Source organism: Arvicanthis niloticus, chromosome 5 (genome assembly GCF_011762505.2).
Source record: "Arvicanthis niloticus isolate mArvNil1 chromosome 5, mArvNil1.pat.X, whole genome shotgun sequence".
NCBI lineage: Eukaryota > Metazoa > Chordata > Mammalia > Rodentia > Muridae > Arvicanthis > Arvicanthis niloticus.
In genome coordinates this window covers 61,855,242-61,877,140 of record NC_047662.1, presented here as the reverse complement: position 1 = coordinate 61,877,140, position 21,899 = coordinate 61,855,242, and the positions used below count along the sequence as shown (strand labels likewise).

Genomic DNA, 21,899 nt, shown 5'->3' with positions numbered 1-21,899 from the left:
TGGAATGCTGGAAGTTCAGAGTCTAGTTACAGTTTATTGTGAGCTCTGCATTTCTTGTCCAGTTTTGTTTTGGCTCTAACCTCCAGTGACAGATAGAAACCTTTTGGAATTTATTAACTTCACAGATTCCTGGCTTCCACCATCTCCAAAGCTAAAAATTTCACCATAGCATCTGAGTTCTGTAGGCAAGATTGCCCCCTACCTCTCACCTTTCACCTTGCTAACTGCCTCTCTGATGTTTGTACCAATGCATTTTAAAAATGACTTGAATTTTAACTTTCTTCGTCTTGTTATTATACAAACTGTGAACATGTTTTCTTGTTGGAGCTCGGAGCTTTTTATTTTGGAGACCTAAGTGTATATTTCTGGGTCACAGTCATATCATTTTGGTCCAGAGTAAATCTTGTCTTTTATTCCCTTGAGGTGAGAGCTGTTTCTTCCAATGACATTAGCATATTCAACTCGGTTGACTGACTGACATGTTCCATGATTTGCAGGTCAGAAGCTTCATGTGTCCAAATAATGGCACCATTTCTGTGGTATCTCTACTGTGAACCATTCCAGTTACAAGAATATGCTAATCTTCGACTGTCCCTGCTCAAAGTCTTACTTCAGCCCAGAGGTGTTTGTGAAGAAGCCCAGCCATCAGTATTGGAGCAACACATCCTTGAGCTGTGCTGTAACATGGTTCCATGCTTGCAGGTACCGCCCCTCATTGTTCATCTTCCTTCCTTAATATTCCAGTAAGTGTTGATTATTGTTAGCTCACACTTGGTAGTTCTTGATCCTAGGTGATTGATTGGAGAAACTGGACAAACTTGAGAGACCGTCTACAAATGCTGGTACTTAAAAAAAAAAAAAAAAAAAAAAAAAAATTCAGATTTAATGATATGTACAGTATTCACTGAAGTATAAATTAATACCATTTACTTTGAGAAAACTTTTTTAAGGATCACTAGGGAGGAGAATCTTTAATGTCTTTGTACTGATACTAAGAAGTAGAAAAAAAAAACAGAGCAGAATAAATTAAAACACCTTTGGCAAATTGAACAGAAAGTGTGCCCCTGAGCAGATCTACCATGAGGATACACCACTCAGCCTGCTGAGTGCTACTTTTGAGTTCCACCTATCCTGTAGGATCCACTGGCAGCCCTTGCTCTTGCTGTTTGGAAAGCCACAGTGTAAGAAATGAGTTAATATGCCAATTGTGATAATTCCTTGTAGATGATGGATCATGGTATAGAGAGTTAGGGGGAGAGAGAAACTTTAGTTACTATCTTTATGGCCGCAGATTAAAAAGCACAGTTGCCAGTGTGCTATGATTGTAGTGGAGTGGTTCATTTGTCAGGCTATCCCTTTCCACGATCAAGGTCAGGCCATTTGTGGGAATCTGAGTGTCATGCTGCTTGGCTGATGGAAGGAATCTGAGGATATATTTCAAAGTGATCACTTTGGGTCACAGATGACCTGTTTTAAGTCTGTATTAGCAAGGAGTGACTGGAGTGACTCTTTCCTCTGTGGCTCATAAATGTGCTTTCCTGTAATCAAGGCAGAGAAAAGTTAATTAAAATGAATTCTCCAGTGGCTTTTCTAAAGCTTTTGTTTTCCGTGGGTAATAAAGCAAATATAGGCAGAAGGTCTTCAGCTTGGGCAGTTTTCCCGACCATGCCTTTATTGCCCTGTTCTGTGCAGTTTGCTAAATGTTTGCTTTCTTTGTGAGAAGCTTAGATGCTTGTAGAAGCTCACTATGGAATGGTTTTGGGACACCCTGTCATTTTAGTGATACAGGTGAGAGGAAAAGGGAAACATCAGATTTAGTCATGTAACAAGTCTGTTTTATTAAAAGAATGAGAATGAGGAGTCCTTGAGGCACATCATCTACTTCCCACTTGTAGAGATGTTTCTTATATTCCTTAAGCAATAAACACCCAAGCTTATGAATACACTACTGAGAAGTAATATGGGTTTCAAGTATTTCAATTGACTTTCATTAAACAATTATATATTAGACTCCCTTCTTCCTATAATAAGACACAAGCTTTAGACTTCCTATCTGTGTCTGGTCTTGTTTGGATTTTTCCTGTCTTTTTTCTTATCTTTCTTGCCTGTCTCCCTCCTGTTTATTGGACATCATTAAAAACAAACAAGCAACAACAAAAAATCACTTTCTTCCCATTAAATGACTTCCAGAATTTTCATTGTTCATTGTTCTAGTATATTCATAGGTACAACTCGGAAATGTCCTTCTCAGGGCTGAATGTGGTGCTGTGGATATGGCCCTGTCTATCTTGGGCACTAGGAAAGGAGGACACTGAAGTTACTACTATGTTGTGAGATGTTGACCCCCCCCTCCCCGCCCCCAACCTCCTGGTTTGATTTAGGGTTAGAGAGTGGTCAGTGAGACACATAGTTAGCTTCCTCCTCAACCAGTTTGTTCTCCATTTTATGTTTGTGCAACTGGGTTTTATTTTAAATGATTTTTGTCACATCATACATTATCCATGCTACATGATCTATTTTTACATAGAGATAGAACATTACTTTGAATTTCTTCCTAAGAATTTTGATAATGCTAAAGACCAGAGAATTTTTTTTTGCTAATCAGCTTAATTGATTTTTTTAATAGAATGTTTCCAGTATGCATAGTAAATATACTTAAGGAAATAAATCACCATATAATTAAGCTATTTGTCTGTTGATATTTTATTTATAAATTATTTTTTGGTGTTCTTTCTTTACGCTTTTTTTTTTTTTGTAATCTTTCTGGTTTCCTAGGAACTCTTAATTGTGTATAATTTGTATTGATTCTCTTTTTCTAATGAGTGATAAGCAGTGGTGTGTTGTGGTAAATCTCCAACCCAGATAAGACTGGTCAAAGAAAACATAACTCAATAATTATGAATATAAACTGCTTGCCTAGATTGGGCAGATTTACCATTATACTACTCTATTTCCCAGCTATGAGATCCCTTATAACTTTCAGTTTTTGCAGGCCACGTGCTTCTCCCCCATTGCCCTTCTACCTCTTCCTCCTCCTCTAGAACATGCCACTGCTCGTGGCCTCAGACCATGCCTAGTCGGGAACATGGTGGCACTGTCACACAAGACAGATCGGGTGCTGCTGTTTTTAAAATACTACATTAACAGTGGTGGAATATTAGGGCTTTTCACACAGAAGCATCCTGACTGGAGCAGATGGGTCACTGCTTATAACCCTGGGAAATGCCATGATTGCTATGATCAGGACCACACCCTTAACTCCAGAATTTTGAATAGAGCTGGAGGGTATAAGTTGAATTGGGATTTTTCAAGGGCACCCCAGTTCTTCTTGTCTAATGCATTGGCCTGTTGAGAAGACACCTACCATTTAAACAAGGTCTTTTACTACATTCTCCAGTGTGCTAAATGATGCATCAGGTAAGGCTAGTTGAGGGAGAAGTTAGTTCATAGTAAGAAAAGCTGACCATATGACCAGGTGTCTGTGTTGAACTGTTGTAGAATTCAAAACCAACTTTGAGGTAATGTCCTTCAATGTGTAAGCACTGCACATAATTTGTGTTAAGACATCTTTTTCAAAGAAGCCAGAAAAATAAAAAGAATTTGTTTTGGGAGCATCACTTTAGTAGCAGAGCATCTGGCTGTGGAGTTTGTGTGAGACAAGAGCAGCACAGGCAGTAAAAATTATACTTTGGATAGTGACAAATGCAGATGGCACACGTGAGGAGCTGAACACTCAGTCATGTAACTGTGTCTCCTTTACACTTCTGTTGAAAACTTTTTGTATAGCTTAAGTTTTTCTATAATTTTAACCAGTATAACTTCCTTCAACAGATGAATGATCTGATACAGACAACAGAGATGATGCTGTTCATGGAGGAAGTATATCTAAGCCTTCTGCGCCATCCTGTTTTCTGGAAGAGTCGGCTTACCCAGCTGACCCTTCAGTTGCTGTGCATCTGTGAAGTCAGCTTAAAGACAACTGGGGATTGCTCATCTTTAATTCAGCTTTTAGACCGCAGTGTTGAGCTTCTTGGGGAGGTAAGGACAATGTGTTAATATACTAATTATCACTTTAGAAAGTCTTTAAGAAACTGAGTGGTTTTGTTTATGTAGTTTATTGTGTGTCAGAGGTGATCGGGTCTTATTCTATTAGAGCATACTATTACAGATATTTATTATAAAATGAATTATTAAATAATTTGTGTCATCACTTAAAAGTCTACCTCATTTCTATCTTTAAAATAGAACATAAATATTGAACAAGTGTTATATTCTAGAATCTACACATTCTATGATCTCAAGATACAAGAATTGATGCAAATAAGTAATTCTAAGAGAATAAGATAAATGTGCTTATAGGATCTCATTTACAAGGTCATGTGAACCAAGCATCATGACTCACACTTGCAATCCTGCCACACAGCAGCTGAGGATGAGGATTACTCTAAGTTGTTAAGCCTGGCTGAGTTTTAGGCTTATGTGGCCAACATAGTGAGATTATACCTCAAAAACAAAAGCAGAAGCTGTGTGTGGTGGTGTACACCTTTAATCCTAGTACACAAGAAGCAGATGCAGGTGGATCTCTGTGAGTTGGAGGCCAGCCCTATCTACACAGTGATTCCAGGGCATCTAGAGCAACCTAGTGAGATCCTATGTAAACAAACAAACAAACCCCAAATCAAACAGTTATATGTATATGTAGTCTATATATGTGTGTGTGTGTGTGTGTGTGTGTGTGTGTGTGTGTGTGTGTGTATATATATATACACAAAACTACATACTTATATAAATATGAATATATATTAATACACACACACACATATATATATGTACTTAATATTTATTATGAAGTTTGTTGTTGCTCATGTTAATGTTCCTGAGGTTAAACATTTTGACAAATAATTTGAGAACCTTTAGTGCCTAAGGTACATTGAATACATATATGAAATTCTCAAAGAATAAATTAAAAAATATGTTCTGGTGTCTATCAGTCAAACAAACAAAAGCAAAAATTTATAAAGTAACCTAAGATGTATCCCTTGTAATCCTGCACCATTCACTCTATGTTTTTGATATCCCAACTCTCTAGCCCCTTTTCTATTACCTCTGTTCTTTAAGGCCGGTCTCACACATGGCAGAGAAGTTCACTTTCATTTAGGATTATTTTTAAATTTTTTTTTAAATTACCTATTTATTTATATTCCAAATATTACCTACCCTCCCAATACCCTCTTCTAGAGTTCTTCATCCCATTCCTCCTCCCCTTTGCCTCTGAGAGGTGCTTTCCTTCACGCCCCCCTCCCCGTTCCTACAGGCATCCCCCTTCTCTAGGGCATCAAATCTCTATAGGATTAGGCACATCATTTCCTACTGAGGCCAGACAAAGCAGTCTTCTGCTACATATGTGCCGGGGGCCCCTGACCCGCCCGTGTATGCTTTTTGATTGGTAACTCAGTTTCTGGGAGCTCCCAGCAATCTGGGTTAGTTGACACTGTTGGTCTTCCTATGGGGTTGCCATTTCCTTCAGTTCCTTTAAAACTTTCCCTTAACTCTTCCATAGGGGTCCGTGACCTCTGTCCAATGGTCAGTCAGTTGCTGGTAGAGCCTCTCAGGGGACAGCCATACTAGGCCTCTGTCTGCAAGTACATGGCATCAGTAATAGTGTCAGGGTTTGGTGCCCACACATGGCATAGATTACTTATTTGTAAGCTCTAGCCATTGAGAATGTTTTTGTTCTGTTTTAAAAACTAAAGATGCTTTTAAAAAAATTATCGCCTTTTCAGTGACAGCTGGTATGGAAGAGGCATTCAGCCAAGCCATTAGTATATTATGTCATACTTTTTCTATGAACCTATTGGAGGTTTCCAAATTTGGAATGTAAATAATTTTGCTACCTTCCTGTTTTATATATGGACATGCAGAAATTCGGGGAAATATGGCAGAACCTGACGTGATGATATACATTGTGAGTGTATTGGTTTCAAGCTGTAAAATTCATCCTCTGATGAGTTCGCTTTGCCTGCTTCCTTGCTTGCAACTACACTTCAAAGCAGGAAACTTAGATAATTACAAAAGACACAAACAGGCACGTTTTATTTACAAAGTTTAATTACCCATTTTCTTTGGATGTTTTGTTTTTAAAGCTCATAACGTGGGGATTTAGCAGATTTTATAGTTCAGTTTCCTTCTTGCCGTGGTAAAGGTGAGATGGAGGGTGTTATTGATTTATGCCAGAATTGATAGGGGCTCAAGGAGTATCGCTTCTGCCACTGCACTGTGATTGTTTTCTCTCATCTGTTTTCTGATTGTTTGCTCCTGTCACATGTCCATCCCCATTCCCCTCCGCCCCTTGTCTGTCTTTATCCTCGTGATTTGACTCTGTAGGCTCTTCTGTAAAATTTCTGAATGGACTGAAGTTGCCTTATCTGTTTTGTTTTGATCCTGTGTCATCTAGATTAAAACTTATTGTATATGTCTTCTTCACTTTACTTACGCATTGCTGAACTTGATGATTTTATATTTTATGCTTATTTCTTTGTTACAGTTAAATATGCTCAATAAATTACAATTCCTGCCTCCTTTACGTGTTTCTTTTTCATTATATAGCTTATTAAACTATAGTTCATATAATTTATTTTATGTTATATAGATGAATTGTGACAAATGTTAGATAAATAGAAAAAATTAGCTACTTTTTCCTAATGAAATGTTTCTAAGTCCAGCATTTCAGGCTGTTGCAGCGGCTTATACAGATTCATTCCTCTAATATTTTTGGTAGAAAGTTTTTTTCTTTAACAAAACCAAAAACAACCACTCAACCAAAGCAGGGAGAAGTGAACCAAAACACAATTTTTTTTTTTTTTTTTGGTGTAACTCTGTTGCTTTTTGGCCCCTAATTTAACACGTAACCTGCTCTCTGTGGTATTGCCAATTCTTCAGTGGTACAGACTGGGTTAGGTATTCTATTCAGTGTTTACAACTGTTCATTGAAATACATTTTTCTTGGATTCATGTTGTGAAGCCATGGTTCCTGGATTCTCTTTAATACACTTTTTGTTCTATTTCTAGGATTTTCCTGTCAAACTGGTCATTATTGGAATTGCTTTAATACTTCTCCAGACTCCAGCAAGTCAACAGAAGCCAGTATTAAACCTAGGTAAGTCCAAACAGACTCTGCAGAACCGTGTAAACAGGTGCTTTCCCCGTGTTCTAGAGCAGTGAGTTTTGTTCCTCCACATAGCGTGCTTGCCCAGTGTTCTAGAGCAGTGAGTCCTGCTTCTCCACGAAGCACACCAGCTTGGTGTTCTAGAGCAGCAGATCCTGCTCCCCGCAGTTTGAGTTTTTGTCTGGCTTCTTCCTAATTGCTATCAAGAAGAGCTTATTTCTTACTCTAGTGCTAGCGTGGGCGTGTCTCCATAGTTTACCTTTGCCCAGTATCTTTCATGCACTGTAATAGAATAGCACAATGCCATTTAAAAATGTATATGTGGGCCTTTTCTTTATTCATAATTATATGCCAAAATGAGAATAATATAAGACCCTTGTAAGAACTTAAGTGTCTTTTAGGTTGTATTTGTTTTAAAATTGTATTTTGTGCCAGAGAGATGTCCCAGTGTGTAAAGGCACTCACTGTCACACCAAACAGGCTGAGTTCAATCCTCAGAATGCACTTGGTGGAAGGAGAGAATTGATCCCATGAGTTGGCCCCTCTCTCTCTCTCTCTCTCTCTCTCTCTCTCTCTCTCTCTCTCTCTCTCTCTCACACACACACACACACACACACACACACACACACTGCAGATATCCCCCCTCACTTTCCTTACACACACACTGCAGAAAACCCAGACTTATTTATGTGAATGAGTTGTAATTAATTATCTTTTGTTAACTTGGGTTACAAGGTGAATGGTGGTGTTCCTTTGCTTGTGTAATACCGATGTAAAGGGAAGTGAAGGTGCTGAGAGGGAAGCACAGTGTGCTAGTTGTGAAGAGTACAGGAGTCAAGTTTCTACCCTGATGGGCAAAGAAGACATAGTTTTAAAGTTTGCTGGTTTTTTTTTGTTGTTGTTGTTGTCTAACTTTGCTTCTTCCAGTATCAAGTGCATGTAAATAATGGGCTGAAAATTAAAGTGCTTTAGGTAAATTTCTGTTGTGCTTTCTCCTCTGGGACATCAATTTGGCAGTATCTTGAGAGTAAATTGCTTGGAACAGGTCTCAGTCCATGGAGGAGACCCAGTCTCTTAGATTGCTTTTGCCTCATGTTCATTGTCAGCTCTCCCTGGTCCTCTTTGGATGACTTTTGTCTTTTCTCCAACAGTGCACATGGCATCTCCTGGAAGCATTGTGCTCCAGGCTGCTACTTCTGTTGCTTTTACAAAATTTAATTATGGTATAATTTAAATATCATGAGATTTACCATTTAAAGTGTAAATATTTGCCCCCTAAATTTCTTATATGTTGTTAGTATTCTGTCTAAACTCCACCTCCACAGTTATCTGGCAATAGCCAGGTATGCTCCGCCCCACAGTTACCTGGCAACAGCCAGGTAGGTTTGGCCCACTATAAAAGGGGCTGCTTGCTCCCTCCTCTCTCTCTCTCTCTCTCTCTCTCTCTCTCTCTCTCTCTCTCTCTCTCTCTCTCTCCTTTTTTTTTTTTTTTTTTTTTTTTTGGTTTTTTGAGACAGGGTTTCTCTGTGTAGCCCTGGCAGTCCTGGAACTCACTATGTAGACCAGGCTGGCCTCGAACTCAGAAATCCGCCTGCCTTTGCCTCCCAAGTGCTGGGATTAAAGGCGTGTGCCACCACCACCAGGCCCTCCCCTCTCTCTTAATCTCTTACTCTCTCTTACCCTCTTAATCTCCTGCTCTCTTTCCTCTAGCTTTTCTGTCCCCTCCCCCACCCCTTCTCTTCCTATCTCTCCAGGTGATCGTGGCTGGCCTCTACTTCTCTTCTTCCTCTCTCTTCTTCAGTCTTCTTCCATCTTCTTCCTCCCACCTTTGTCCTATCTCCTGAATAAACTCCCCCCACCCCCAACCATTTGGTCTGGAGTGGTCTGTTCTGAGCTGCGCGCAGACATCTCACGCGGACGTCTAACATATGTAATGCTACTAGTCAGCATTTTCAGTTGTAGCCCTAGAGAAACATTACTCTGTCTTTGGGGAAAAAAATGATTTGGGCTGAAATTAAGAGCACTGTCTGCTCGTCCTGAGGACCTTGACTTGATTCCCATCACTCACCATGGCAGCCTAACAACCATCTGTAATTCTGATCCAGGGGATCCTGTGCCTTCTGCTGACCATTGAATGCATGTGCTGCACAGACATAAATGCAAGCAAAACACCTGTGTGTGTGTGTAAAATAAACAACACAAAGATATTTATCACTATTGTATATGTGTGCCATCACATGCATGGAGAAGGCAGAGGGCAAAGCACATGTTTCCTTTCACCTTTATTGTTTCAGGGCTGAAGTTCAGATCACCGGGTTTTGCAGGGAAAGTGCTTTATCCACTGACCCACCTCACTGGCCTTAAAGTCTTTTGTCCTTGTAGATTTTCATTTTTATAGAAATGGATTGTAATTGTATAATTGACAAAAAATATTTCCAAAGCCCTAGGGAAACAGCATTTTTAATTTTGACGTTGCAAACATGTGTTTTGGCTCATGCACAATAAAAAAATGACACAGGACCAAGCAAATGTTTTGAGCAGCTGTTCACTCACAGACTTTTCTTTCTCTTGTAAACCAATGCCTGTTTTGAGGTTATCTTGGTTAAGGGAATAAACCACACTGAAAATTGTTGAGACGGTCTGTCATTTGAAACTCTTTAGTATATTGGGAAACTATTTAGTTTTCAAAGTAATAGATTATCAAGAGAATGTCAATCATTTCAAATTCAAAATGCAAGTGTTAATATAATATAATATATTGTGTACTTAATAACACTAGCCTTGATTATAAGTAATAGCTTATAAGAATATCTAGAAAATTTATAACAATATCGAATATGTGTGCTATGTGGTTCCTATTTTTTTTTGCAGAAAGGTAATATATTTTTAAATGACTTATAGACAACTATGGATTAAGCCCAATATTTTGGGAAAATATATCATAGTAACATGTGTTTGTACTTTAGCTCATGTTAAGGTTTGACTTCCAAGCAATTTAAGACAGAATACTGACAATATCACATTGTAGTGAGGAAATTACTTGATTACTTTGACCATTTGACCCTGACATCTATGAGTAACATCTTTAAATCAGTATTTATTCGGCAACCTTGAAAAATATAGTAAGAACAACAAGTGCACTTGTATCCTAACTCATTCAGTCATTAGTCTCCAGGAGATCCTGTGCATGGCTAACTCACTGCACATCTGTGTATGTGCTTCTGATGTGATGCCTGAGTTCCCATGAGAAGGAACCACTGACTGCAAAGGGTTTCATGGGTGTGTGGCTTTGGGAATTCCATGATCCCCTTCATAACTGTCTAGCTGACAGGTCCTGGGCCAGTCAGTATATGTTATTAGTCTCTGTCATGTGGATAGTGTTCGATTTATATGTTTTATTTGAATTGAGGACCAAACTGTAATCTCACCTTGGGATCTTTCACCTTGCCATTCACTTAAGCATCTGCTAATGTGATTTTGGCTTTTTTGTTCAAGACACATGTGTGCAGCCCTCATTATTTGCTGATCAGGGACTTAGAGTCTTTTGGTTGGTTGGTAGTTGGAGCTGAGAAGTTATTAAGGACAAATGTTTAATTGTATTTAAAAAAATTCACAATGACCAAAACTAGAGTTGATTTATATATATATATGATATATAAATGCATAATATGTTTTGTATTTATAAGTACTCTTATTTTTCTGTTATGAATATCAACATTTTTTAAAAAAAAAACCTGTGATTAGCTTTTATTTTACTGTTATTTTCTTATTTGTTTTTACCCTTACTTATTATCCTAGTTGTGTCTGAGCTGGTTGTAAAAGTGCAAGAAAAAGTCTATTTCATGGGTAAAATATTCTGTTTGACTAGTGTTAATTTAAAAATACTTGTGAACTTTTATTTTGATGATTAGCTTTGAAGCTCTTCTCGCTTACTGATGGTCAGAAAATCCCGAAGGCATCCCTGCTGCTCCTGGTGCCTCTTCTGCAGATACTGTCTTCCACAGCCCTGGAAGACTGTCTGGCCATGGGTGAGGAAGGCCCCTCCAGGCAGCAGTTAGCCCTCAGTCTTTTGGAAGTGCTACAGAGAGAGTGTTATGGAGACGACAACAACATGGTAATGAGTACCTCTATTTCTTTTCTCCTCCATCCATGTGCATTTTCTGTTACATCTTGATGAAATTTCTGCACTTTTCAGATTTGTCAGACAATAGTGTGGGGGATGTTATGGTGCTCTGGAATATGAAAGGAAGTTAGGCAGTCAGTCCTCAATAAGTTTTAAAATGCTGTAGGATCTCTGCTTCTTTCTGAGATTCCACTGTACACTAGCTGCTAATGTTACTGAGTAGTCTAGAGAAAAAGAAACGAAATCTGCGTTATCTGACATTTTATTTATTTAATCTATGAAATCTGTTTAATCTAGTTGTTTTCATTCATTCATTCATTCATTCATTCATTCATCTATTTTATGCACATACAGGAGGCTTTCCACAAAGGCCAGAAGAGAGTTTGAGATCCCTTGGAGCTGGAATTTGCAGGTGGTTGGGAGGCACCTGATGTGGGTCCAGTCCCCTGCAAGAGCAGCATGTGGTCTTGCCCTCTCTAGGGTTTCTTTAGTATACTTTCATTCTCAAAGACCATTAATATATATCCCACATCTTGCTAGACAGGGTTTCTTCCTCAAATCCTGGAAGTTTTGGGCTTAGTATAAGATTTATATGGCATGTAATGTTAGGTTCCCCGGCCAGTGGCTCTTGTTGTCTTTATGTATGACTATGTTTTCCTGCCTCATATGGAAGACAAGTCTGTCACACACTTTTTTATTACCTTGCAAGGCTGTATGGTCATGGATGAAGACAGCCTGTTTGAGCAGAAGTCTTGGTGCTGCAGCAGGAGTGGTTGTCCTAGTCACCTATTCTGTGTTCTCAGTCTCCCTTTTTTCCTTTGTTTTTTTTTTTTTCTGATTTTAAAATTGTATGTGTATATGTGTGTTTGTGTGTGTGTGCACATGTACACATACCACTAAACATTTGTGGAGGTCAGATGACAACTTTTAGGATTCAGTTCTTTCTTTCTACCCTGTGAATGGATCCCAGAAATTGAACCCAAATTGTCAGGGTTGACAACAAGTGTCTTTCCTCATGGAGTCCTGTTGTTGGCCCTCTGGTTTCCCTCTTCTGTGACAGTAGCATAAGATGGCTGATCCGAGGCCACTTTGCTAGGCCTCTTTTCTTGTGACATAGTGCCTTTGGTCAAATGTGTTACTTCTCAGCTCTTCTCTTAGGGACTGGGGATGAGGGTTAAGTAAGATAAAACAACAAACATCCAAAGTCTCTGAGGAGGAGTCCCTGCAAACACAAGCTGGAATACACTTGTTACTTCATCTGGACAAAGAGAGGTCTCTTTAGTCATGCATTGTTGGGGTTAGCCTCTAGTCATCATTACTGCTTACCTGAGAATGTACTGGGAACAAAGTAAATGTGTATTACTGCTTCCTCAATCCAGATTGTTACACTATAATTCTAATTCTTGAAATATATATCTGACTTAGCAGTAAGAGAAGGAAATTCTATCTGAAATCTAAAAAGGCTGTCAAGAACCTAATAACTTTGTTTCATACCTTACCTCCTAATTCACCATATCACATACTGATAGAGTCATGGGTGGGGCCAGGGCTGGGGGCCATTGCTGGGTTTAGGCAGGATGTATTTTCAATTGTGTACCTTACGTCACAAGTGTTATTTACTGAGGCTCACTGTAACTCTAATACCTAAGGACTTGGCTTACTGTTTGCTCAGGTGTGTGTATCTTATTCATCAGCGATGATAGCTGCACTCTCTCTTTAGAAGCTGTTGTCAAGGGGGCAGGGGGAAGGGATACTATCAGTGCTATAAATATCCTTTGCATGATGCTACACTGCCTTATTGAGGTTGGGAGCGGACCTCTGTTACCTTTTTAAAAAAACAAGCCACATTTACTGTAGGATTCTCTTCCTCAGGTACCAGTATGGGCTGTGGAATCCAAACACAACTATTAATTCTGCTTGCCTCACACTTACCAAGTCTATTCCTAAATCTTCACTTTCACACATAATGCTCTTTCTTGTCCTCCATATGAACTGCCCGCTCTTCCAAATACAGCCAAATGTTCTCAAGTCCTGAAGCCAGAATTCACTGTGCTTTGTGTTTCCAGCTTTCCTTTTATTTACCCAGTGCACAAAATACTGTGTGCTAATGTGGAAGGTTCCGTGTTTGTACCTGCAACACTGTGGGTTAGCTCACTGAGGGAGAAAATTCTGACTCTTTCACCAGGCCTTTAGGAAAGGGCAGCAATGTAAATTGTTAACATTAAATTGCAGTAGTCATTGATCATCCTGTATTTTTCTATCCTAAGTCTTTCTGCTTTATATTTCTCAGCTGACTGTAGGAAAAGGCTTTAATTAAAAATATCTTAGCCCGTGTCTGACTGAATGTTTTCTTTCTCTTGTACTTAAATAGCATATGAACGTATTTATCTTGTCCTCCAAAGTACCTGGCCCATTGTTGAGTGCATAGTGGATATTCAGTATTTAGCAAGTTATTCATAGAAAGTGTGTACTTCTCCTAAGACTAGCCCATTTTCCTATTGATTTATTGCAGAAAGCTTTCTATGAAAGGCACGGATTTGCTGTTTTTAGTGATTTCTCCTGGTGATTCTGCTTCAGTGTTTGATTATAATTAGAACTGTTCTTCAGAAGGACAATTTGTAGGTTAAATACCCTGCCATACCAAGCTGTAATGGCTCCTCCATTTCTGAAGCCTGAGAACCGTGAAATAAAACATGCTTTAATATCCTTTTTTCCTCAAGATATAAAAATTGCATGATTGTAAACATGATATTCATCTCTTTAAAGTCTAATAAGTATTTTTTATAGTGTTTGAGAAATAAGATCCTTTTTTCTATTTGACTATTAAATGTGATATGTTAAACCGTCTATTGTAATCTCACCATGAGCCAGTAGTTGTAAATTGTAAAGTGTTAAAAAATTCTCCCAAGATAATGGAGAATAAAAGAAACATTGGTGTACATGAATTAGGGCCACTAAGGAGAGAAATTTGAGTAAGACAAACCACTACAAGTAATTGTTGACTAGTAAAGGAACTTAGTTATTCCTTAAAGAATGCTGTGAGAGTAGTAATTGTGCAGAACTGTCACTCTTCTCAGATAAAGAGGCAGTCTGTCTGCTATGCCCTCTGTTGATAGTGACCAACACTATGCTAAAGGGTAAAGAAGGAATGCTACCAGGTACCACTGTGTTATCACAGAGCCCCACAGAGGATGGATGTGGAGCTGTGGCTCACACTGAGCACCTGACAGTAAGACAGATTTGGGGGAACTTTTGGGGGATGGGGAATGAAGTGGATTGATGAGATACAGTGGATGGAGACTTGGGGCCAAATTGCTGTGCTTATTCAGAGGACAAACCCATTTCTATAAAACTGTTGTAGTCAGTGGGAAGATTAGGATAGCTTGACTCAACTAGGGACTACTGCAAGTGTGTGTGTGTGTGTGTGTGTGTGTGTGTGTGTGTGTAACTATAGTATTTCTGGGCCCTGTTGATTGAACAGTACCAGATGGTCTTTATGTGGAATTGTAGGAAGCAAAGAATATCTAGGATATTTGTTTCTTTTTCTTTTTCTTTTTTTTTTTCTTTGAGACAGGGTTTCTCTGTGTAGCCCTGGCTGTCCTGAAACTCACTCTGTAGACCAGGCTGGCTTCAAACTCAGAAATCCTCCTGCCTCTGCCTCCCAAGTGCTTGGATTAAAGGCGTGCACCACACTGCCTGGCTAGGATATTTGTTTCTTAATTTCAATAGTCATGAAAATTTCAGTGAGTTGTCGTTATCTTACTTAGAGATAAGTTAAGGCCTACTGAGCAGATACAGTATGAGAAACTCCTGTTTCTTACAGTGACTCTAAAATAGATTCTCATCATTGTCAGTCATTATTGCCTTTCCCTCCCTCCCTCCCTCCCTCCCTCCCTCCCTCCCTCCCTCCCTCCCTTCTTTCTTTCTTTCTTTCTTTCTTTCTTTCTTTTTTCTGCTTTCAGGGGCATGGCTCTTGACTAGTGGCTGCTCTCTCTGGGCCCTGGTCAAATGAGTAGCAAAGCATCATGCTTTGATAGTGTTGTAGACTTCATTCCCTGTTCTCTTGTTAACTGCATCTTCACACCACACCTTGTGATGTAGTTTACCTAAGAGCTAACTTAGGCACAGAGACACCTTGCCGAAGATTGTGCTTGGGAGCCCCCTCCCCCTTTAGATTTATTTTATGTGTATGAGTGCTTTTGCCTAATTTTTAATGGTATATTGGAATGCAGTTTACATACATATTGTATACAGGTCAGATGTACAATTCAGGATCTTTCAGTTTGTTCTGAGTTACCACAATAAGCCTTAGAATGTTTGTTAGGATTATCTGAAAAGCTACATCTCATGTATCCTGGCCCTTTCTCCTTAGCCTAGGCATCCCCTAATCTGCTCTCTGGGAGGGGGGGAGGGTTGTTTATGGAATTTCACAAAGATGGGATCCCACAGTGAGTGGCCCTTTGTACTGGAGACTCCCCATCCCATAGATAGAGTTACTTTGTGTTGCCCTGGCTATCCTGGAACTCACTCTGTAGATCAGGCTGGTCTCAAACTTTCAGTGCCTCTGCTTCCCAAGTGTTGAGACTATTTTTATGCTTCAATTTTTTCTTTTTTCTTTTTCCTTTTTTTTTCTTTTCTTTTTTCTTTCTTTTTTTCTTTTTTCTTTTCTGAGACAGGGTTTCTCTGTGTAGCCCTGGCTGTCCTGGAACTTACTCTGTAGACCAGGCTGGCCTCGAACTCAGAAATCCACCTGCCTCTGCCTCCCAAGTGCTGGGATTAAAGGCGTGCACCACCACTGCTGGCTATGCTTCAATTTTTATACTAGTGGGATGTCTGAACAATGCTTTGATTCTCTTTCTCTAGGGGTGAACTTTGGGTTATTTTCAGGCTTTGTTACTGTGAATGTATTGCAATGAACATTTACATGCAAGTTTTTTATGTGGTAATGTGCTTTTATTTCTCCTGGATAGATTTGTAGAATTGTGGGGTATTATTCTAATGCTATATAACTGAGAAATTCCCATCACAGTATGTGAGGAGCCCAATTTCCTCTTCATCCTTGTTAACTGGTGTTATTGTTTGTCTTTTGATTTTGATTATCTTAGCGATTAGGAAGAGGTATTTATCTGCAATCCCCATCCCCTCCTCTCTCTTTCTTCCTTCTCTCTCCTTTGTATATTGCTTAGGATGAAACTCCTGCCTCTCACATGCTAAGTTGTTCAACCATTAGCTTGTGTCCTGGTCCCAAGGGTGTTCTTTAAAACACTCTTGTCCAAGTCATGTGTCTGAGGTTAGAGAGGCCATGGGTGTGTTCCAGTCACATGTGCTGTAAAGGATAGAATTGAGTTTCAGATTTTACCTCTAGATCTGGAATGTATTGCTTTCTTCCCTTCCTTCCTTCTTTCCTTCTTTCCTTCTTTCCTTCTTTCCTTCTTTCCTTCTTTCCTTCCTTCCTTCCTTCCTTCCTTCCTTCCTTCCTTCCTTCCTTCCTTCCTTCTCCTCTTTCTCCCTCCCTCCCTCCCTCCCTTCCTTCTCCCTTCTTTCACTAGTTTATATTTGTGTGGAATTTAGGTGGAAGTAACAGTAGTATTTGGGTGGATTCATAGAAGACTATGGTAAATTAGAAGTAAGTTGAAGTGACCTGGTTTCTTAAGAGCTTTTGCTTGAAAAGTAAGGATGGTTCTGATCTTACATTGAGGATGATGTGAGGTATTCAAAAACCAAGTAGTCCCACATTTCTCTGCTCTCATCTCCATTGCTCATGGAAACACAGGAAGGAAAGAGATACACTTTCTGTTTTTGTTTTTAGGTTTTGAAACAGTTTCCTTATGTATCTCTGGTTGTATACACCAGGCTGGCCTCAAACTCACAGAGATCCCCCTGCCTCTATCTCCTGAGTGCTGAGTTTCCATGTCACCACCCTTTTGCCTGTTAAAGTCCATTATAGTTAGTGTTGTAGATCAATGTTATAGATAAATGGTATTCCTTACTGTTAATTTGTGTTCATCTGTAGTCAAAGATCTTTTTAGCTTGAAAGAGACAGACTTACAGTTCAAACTTAATGCACCAGAACATTTTTATATTTTAAAATTAGAGTTAAACTCTAAATTGAAGATATAATAATAATTTAATAATAATCACAAGAAATTGTAATTAAGAATAGTATAAATTTAAATTTTAAGTTTAAAACTAGATATTCCAAGTTTCTTTATAAAAGTTGATAAAAATTCACTTAATTCTAATACATACTTAAAATTCTAAATTTTATTTGTGTCAATGTTTTGACTGCATGTATGTCTGTGTATCACATTTGTACCTGTGGAAGCTCTAAGTGGGTATTAGATCCCTGGAATTGGAGTTATGGACAGCTCTCAGACCTGGATACTTTAGAAGACCAGCCAGGGCCATCTGTGGGGACATCTCTCTAGCTCCTCAAATATGTGTTTCATTCATTAACTTTTAGTTCTTTTATTTTTTCCTTTGTATTTCCTGTTTTTGACATGGAACTCACTAGTCCAGCTAGTCTCTTAACTAGTCATGAAAACCAGGCTGTTCTTGAACTGCTTGCTTCTGTTGGGATTAGAGGTTCACACCACCATGCCTAGCCCCTTGTTTGTTTGTTTGTTTGTTTGTTTGTTTGTTTTTGAGCAGAGTCTGGTCTTAAACCTGCTACCCCACCGCACCAATGGTGATATTACATACACCATCCTCATTTAAGTTCTAAATTTATTTAAGTATAATTTTCCCTGTGGTTCCTGTTCTTTATTATTTTCTGTTGTTCTATAATACACATAATACCAGGTTTTTTTTTGTTTTGTTTTGTTTTGTTTTGTTTTACTTTTTTCTCTGAAAGGCAGAACGTACCGACCCTTTCATCTGTTTTTCTCTCAGGGTAGGGAAGTCCTTGATGACAGCCTTCTTTTTCTTAACAGTATTCCTGTAGCAGCTGTCACTCAAGAGGGCGAGGGGATCTTACTGTGATATATTATTTAACATTTTGCTTTCCTACTGCTGTTCTACCTGTTAGCAAGCCAGCAAACCAAAGCAAGAAGGAGGCAATACCTCAAGTAACATGGAGTTACTTATGTCAGAACTTATCTCTGCTTTGGACTTAGTTCATGGCTCATGTTCATTTCCAGTTATTAAGCTTTTTTACTCTTACTCACTGGTTTTTCTTTCCCCTAGACAGGGATAACATTTTCCCATATTTGCAATTTTAGGCCTTGTACTAGCTGCTTTATTATATATTAAATGTTTTCATATCTTGTTTCTATCTTGGTAAGAAGTTAGTCTTTATTAAAATTGTATAAATGAGTAAAGTAAGATTTAAAATGATTGCATGATATTTCATGGCTGGATTGGTTTTCCTGAAGATCAAGTCTTTTATGTTTCAAGTCAAGTGTTGGTTTTCATTAGTATAAAGGATGTGACCATAGTCATTAATGAATTTTATCTTCTTGTCAACAGTATTTTTGTAAGACAAAGGTATATACATTTAGGTTATTATTTAAGCCTAAATTTTGTAAGATTTTTGAAATAGTAATACATTCACATGGTTCAGAGAGTACCAGATGGAATACGATGAAAGCCCTTTTCTTTCACTGTGGTTTCCAGTAGTGCTGTTCTTACTCTTTTAAAGAGAATATCTTGCTTAGTGGTTACCAAGTTGTTACACAACAATACAATGCAATATATTACAATATAATACAATACAACATATACTTTTCTCCTCAGCCTCTTCTGCAAAAAATAATAACATTCTATGTAAACTATTTATATCTCTTATATTTTCACTTGGAAAATATGTTAATATTAGTTATTAATATGGCTAGAACTTCCACATTGTTTTTATAGTACTATTTTATGTTCAAATCTGACAGCCACTCTTTAGCATATGTCCAAAAGAATTGTGTATTTATTTGAATTGCCCTACAAATGTTTGTAGAAATGCTGATTGTGTTGTTTATAATTATATCCCAGAATGGAAATGGCTCAGTAACCCATCTATCATGAATGGATTGACAAGAGGAGCTATATATGTATGATGCAATGCTATTTGGCAGTAAAATGCACAGACACAAGCTATGACATGAACAGTCCTTGAAAACATGCTAAGGGAAAGGAAGCCACAAAATGAGTGGTGTCTATCATATAAAACCTGTCATAAAATATCCCAAATTATATGCTTTCTGTCATGTAAAATAGCCTGAGTAGAAAAATAATGTCAATGAGTGGTTTCCAGGGACAGGGAGTAGGGGTAGGCTACTGGGATTTCCCCTTAGAGTAATGAAAATATAAAAGTAGGCCCTGGTGATGGTCTCAGAATTGTATGAATTCCTGATATCTACTAAATCATAAGCTTTAAAATATGTATTATAACATTTAGCTTTCCCACCCTTCAATGGTTTTTATACTTAAACCATCCTATGATAATAGGTAGTTATGAGAATTTAATTTCTGCTATCATCTTCTGTGAAACATGAATGACTCTATTAGCAGACAGTGTCAAATGCTTCTGCAATGCCTGTGGCTTCTCCTGAATTATTTCCACTCAAGTGTCACTGCAAGTTTTGTGCACTCCCTGGACCTGACGGCACTGCCACACTTATGTGAGGGCCCTTTTCTCTGATTTGCTGAAATGCAGCACCCTCTCTTGGTCTTGTTCAGCTTAGAGCTAGGGCTACATTTTGTTGGTGAAGTTATTCACAATTACTAATGAATTACCAGGCTCAAGCTGAACCAACTCTGTTCCCATCCACACACTGTCTGTTACCAATGTGAATTGTCCTGTGTCCAAGTCTGCCATCTGTTTTGGGCTGCCACTTACAAGGGCCTGGAGCTGGGCTAATGAAATGGGTGTCTATTTTTCTTCTCATTGTTGGTCACTTTGAGGCTTTTCAAAGTGGGAATAGATTTTCCCAAACTCTGTTGCCTCTGGATCTTGTATATTGATCCAAATCCAATTCCCCTCTCTGTCTTAATAGGAGATGAATGGTAAGTAGGAAAAAATTTCTGCGAAAGCGTTCCCGGGTTCTATGGAACAACTGTTTTCCTCTTTGTCTGATCCTATTGCCTCACATTTGGATGGAGAGCCATTTGGCAGGACCTCAAAGTGTCTATTTTTGTTGTTGGTGTTGGGGAGTGATTTTGATAATGCATTATAAAATGAGTGAATGTCAGGAATAGGAATATTTTTCTAACACATACTCATCTCATTTTTTAATGCCTTCTTGTGTCTATTTCTCAGACCTCCTGCAGGCTTGCTTTTCCTATAGGCAGCATGTATGGCTCAATCTTCACAGCCTGGAGGATTCTTGAAGTCATTGAAGAAGAGTCTTCGGCTAGTGATTGGCTGGCTGCAGTGGAGTCCTTGCTCCCGGCCACCACAGCGATCCCTCCACACGTTTTCTTACTGCTGGCTCACCTGCTTGTTGAAGATGGAGGACAGAATCTTCAGCAGATACTGAAGGTCACCACACAGTTAGCTCAAGCAGATTCCTCTCAGGTAAAGCCCGAGAATATGGAAAGGTAATAGGAGAAAAGCTTAGTATTATAATAATTATAGATTATTTTTAGTTTACGTATGATGAGGTTTTAAATTATCGCTTTAAAAAATGTCGATCTTCCCAGTTGGTTTCTGCTTACTCTGATGTTGATGTTCCTTTAATGATGCAAATGTTTTCCTTTAATTAAAACTATTATTTTCGAGGAACCCCAAATTCAGTACATTTTTGTTCTGCTCTTCACAACACATTTCAAGGTGCATTTCTTTTTAGTTCAAATATTGATGTAAAGTGACCCAGCTTAATCAATTCGTGATAGATTCCTTACAGTTTGATCCACTCAGTCATTTAATAAGCAGAAACATTGTATCCTTACCCTGTGTGGTCCTGATCTGCAGACAAGACTGTGAGGATAAACAGTTGTCTTCCTGTCTGCATGGAGTTTGAGTGTAATAAGCAGTCAGACATAAATAAGACTTCCCTCCCTCCTCTAAAAATAGAAATAAGTTTAACACAGGCTTCTTTTATTTTCTACTGGTTAGACTCTCTCAAATGTTTCCCGTGAAGGAAGGCTTTCCTAACCCAGCAGACATGGCATTATTTTATATTCTGTTTATTGTGTCTGTGCTTATGTTTTCTTACAGGCATCGAGAATAATATTTCCCCTCTCAAAAAAAACTCATGCATCCCTAGTTAAAGCTTTAGTCGGTGTTGTTGGTGAGCCATGTTGATGATGGAGGTTTCGTGCTAGGAGTTTCTCATTCTCTCAGATTGTCATGCCCATTGTTTTTTTTATCAAGTAACCTGTAGTGTATTCAAAGGACCTTTTTATCCATTTATCTACATACTATAAATCATCTCATGTTGCTTCTCTTCTAGTCTAGTTCTCTGTTTGATATTTTTTAGTGACCCCCAGTCTTAACCTGTGTTTTCATCAGTGTTGAGACCATGTAGGACACTCTTAGAGTAGTTGAAGCTCAGGTGGCATCTGGATACTATGGAAAGAAGAATCCCTTGAAATAATACCGTGGCCTGTCTTGATCTGTCTACACTTCTGACAGTGTACACACGCACGTGCACACACACACACACACACACACACACACAC

General features: G+C 38.7%; 1 protein-coding gene across 5 annotated transcripts in view; it reads left to right on the top strand.

The window, feature by feature from the left end:
- Positions 1–21,899, top strand: part of Focad (focadhesin) — a 295,918-nt gene that overhangs the window by 77,975 nt on the left and 196,044 nt on the right. For all 5 annotated transcript variants that reach the window (XM_034503044.2, XM_076934681.1, XM_076934682.1 and 2 more), the window contains 5 exons: positions 498–702; positions 3,832–4,038; positions 7,069–7,156; positions 11,077–11,279; positions 20,536–20,793. In XM_034503044.2, coding sequence (XP_034358935.1) covers positions 498–702; positions 3,832–4,038; positions 7,069–7,156; positions 11,077–11,279; positions 20,536–20,793 — 961 coding nt within the window. The remainder of the gene's footprint in view (positions 1–497; positions 703–3,831; positions 4,039–7,068; positions 7,157–11,076; positions 11,280–20,535; positions 20,794–21,899) is intronic.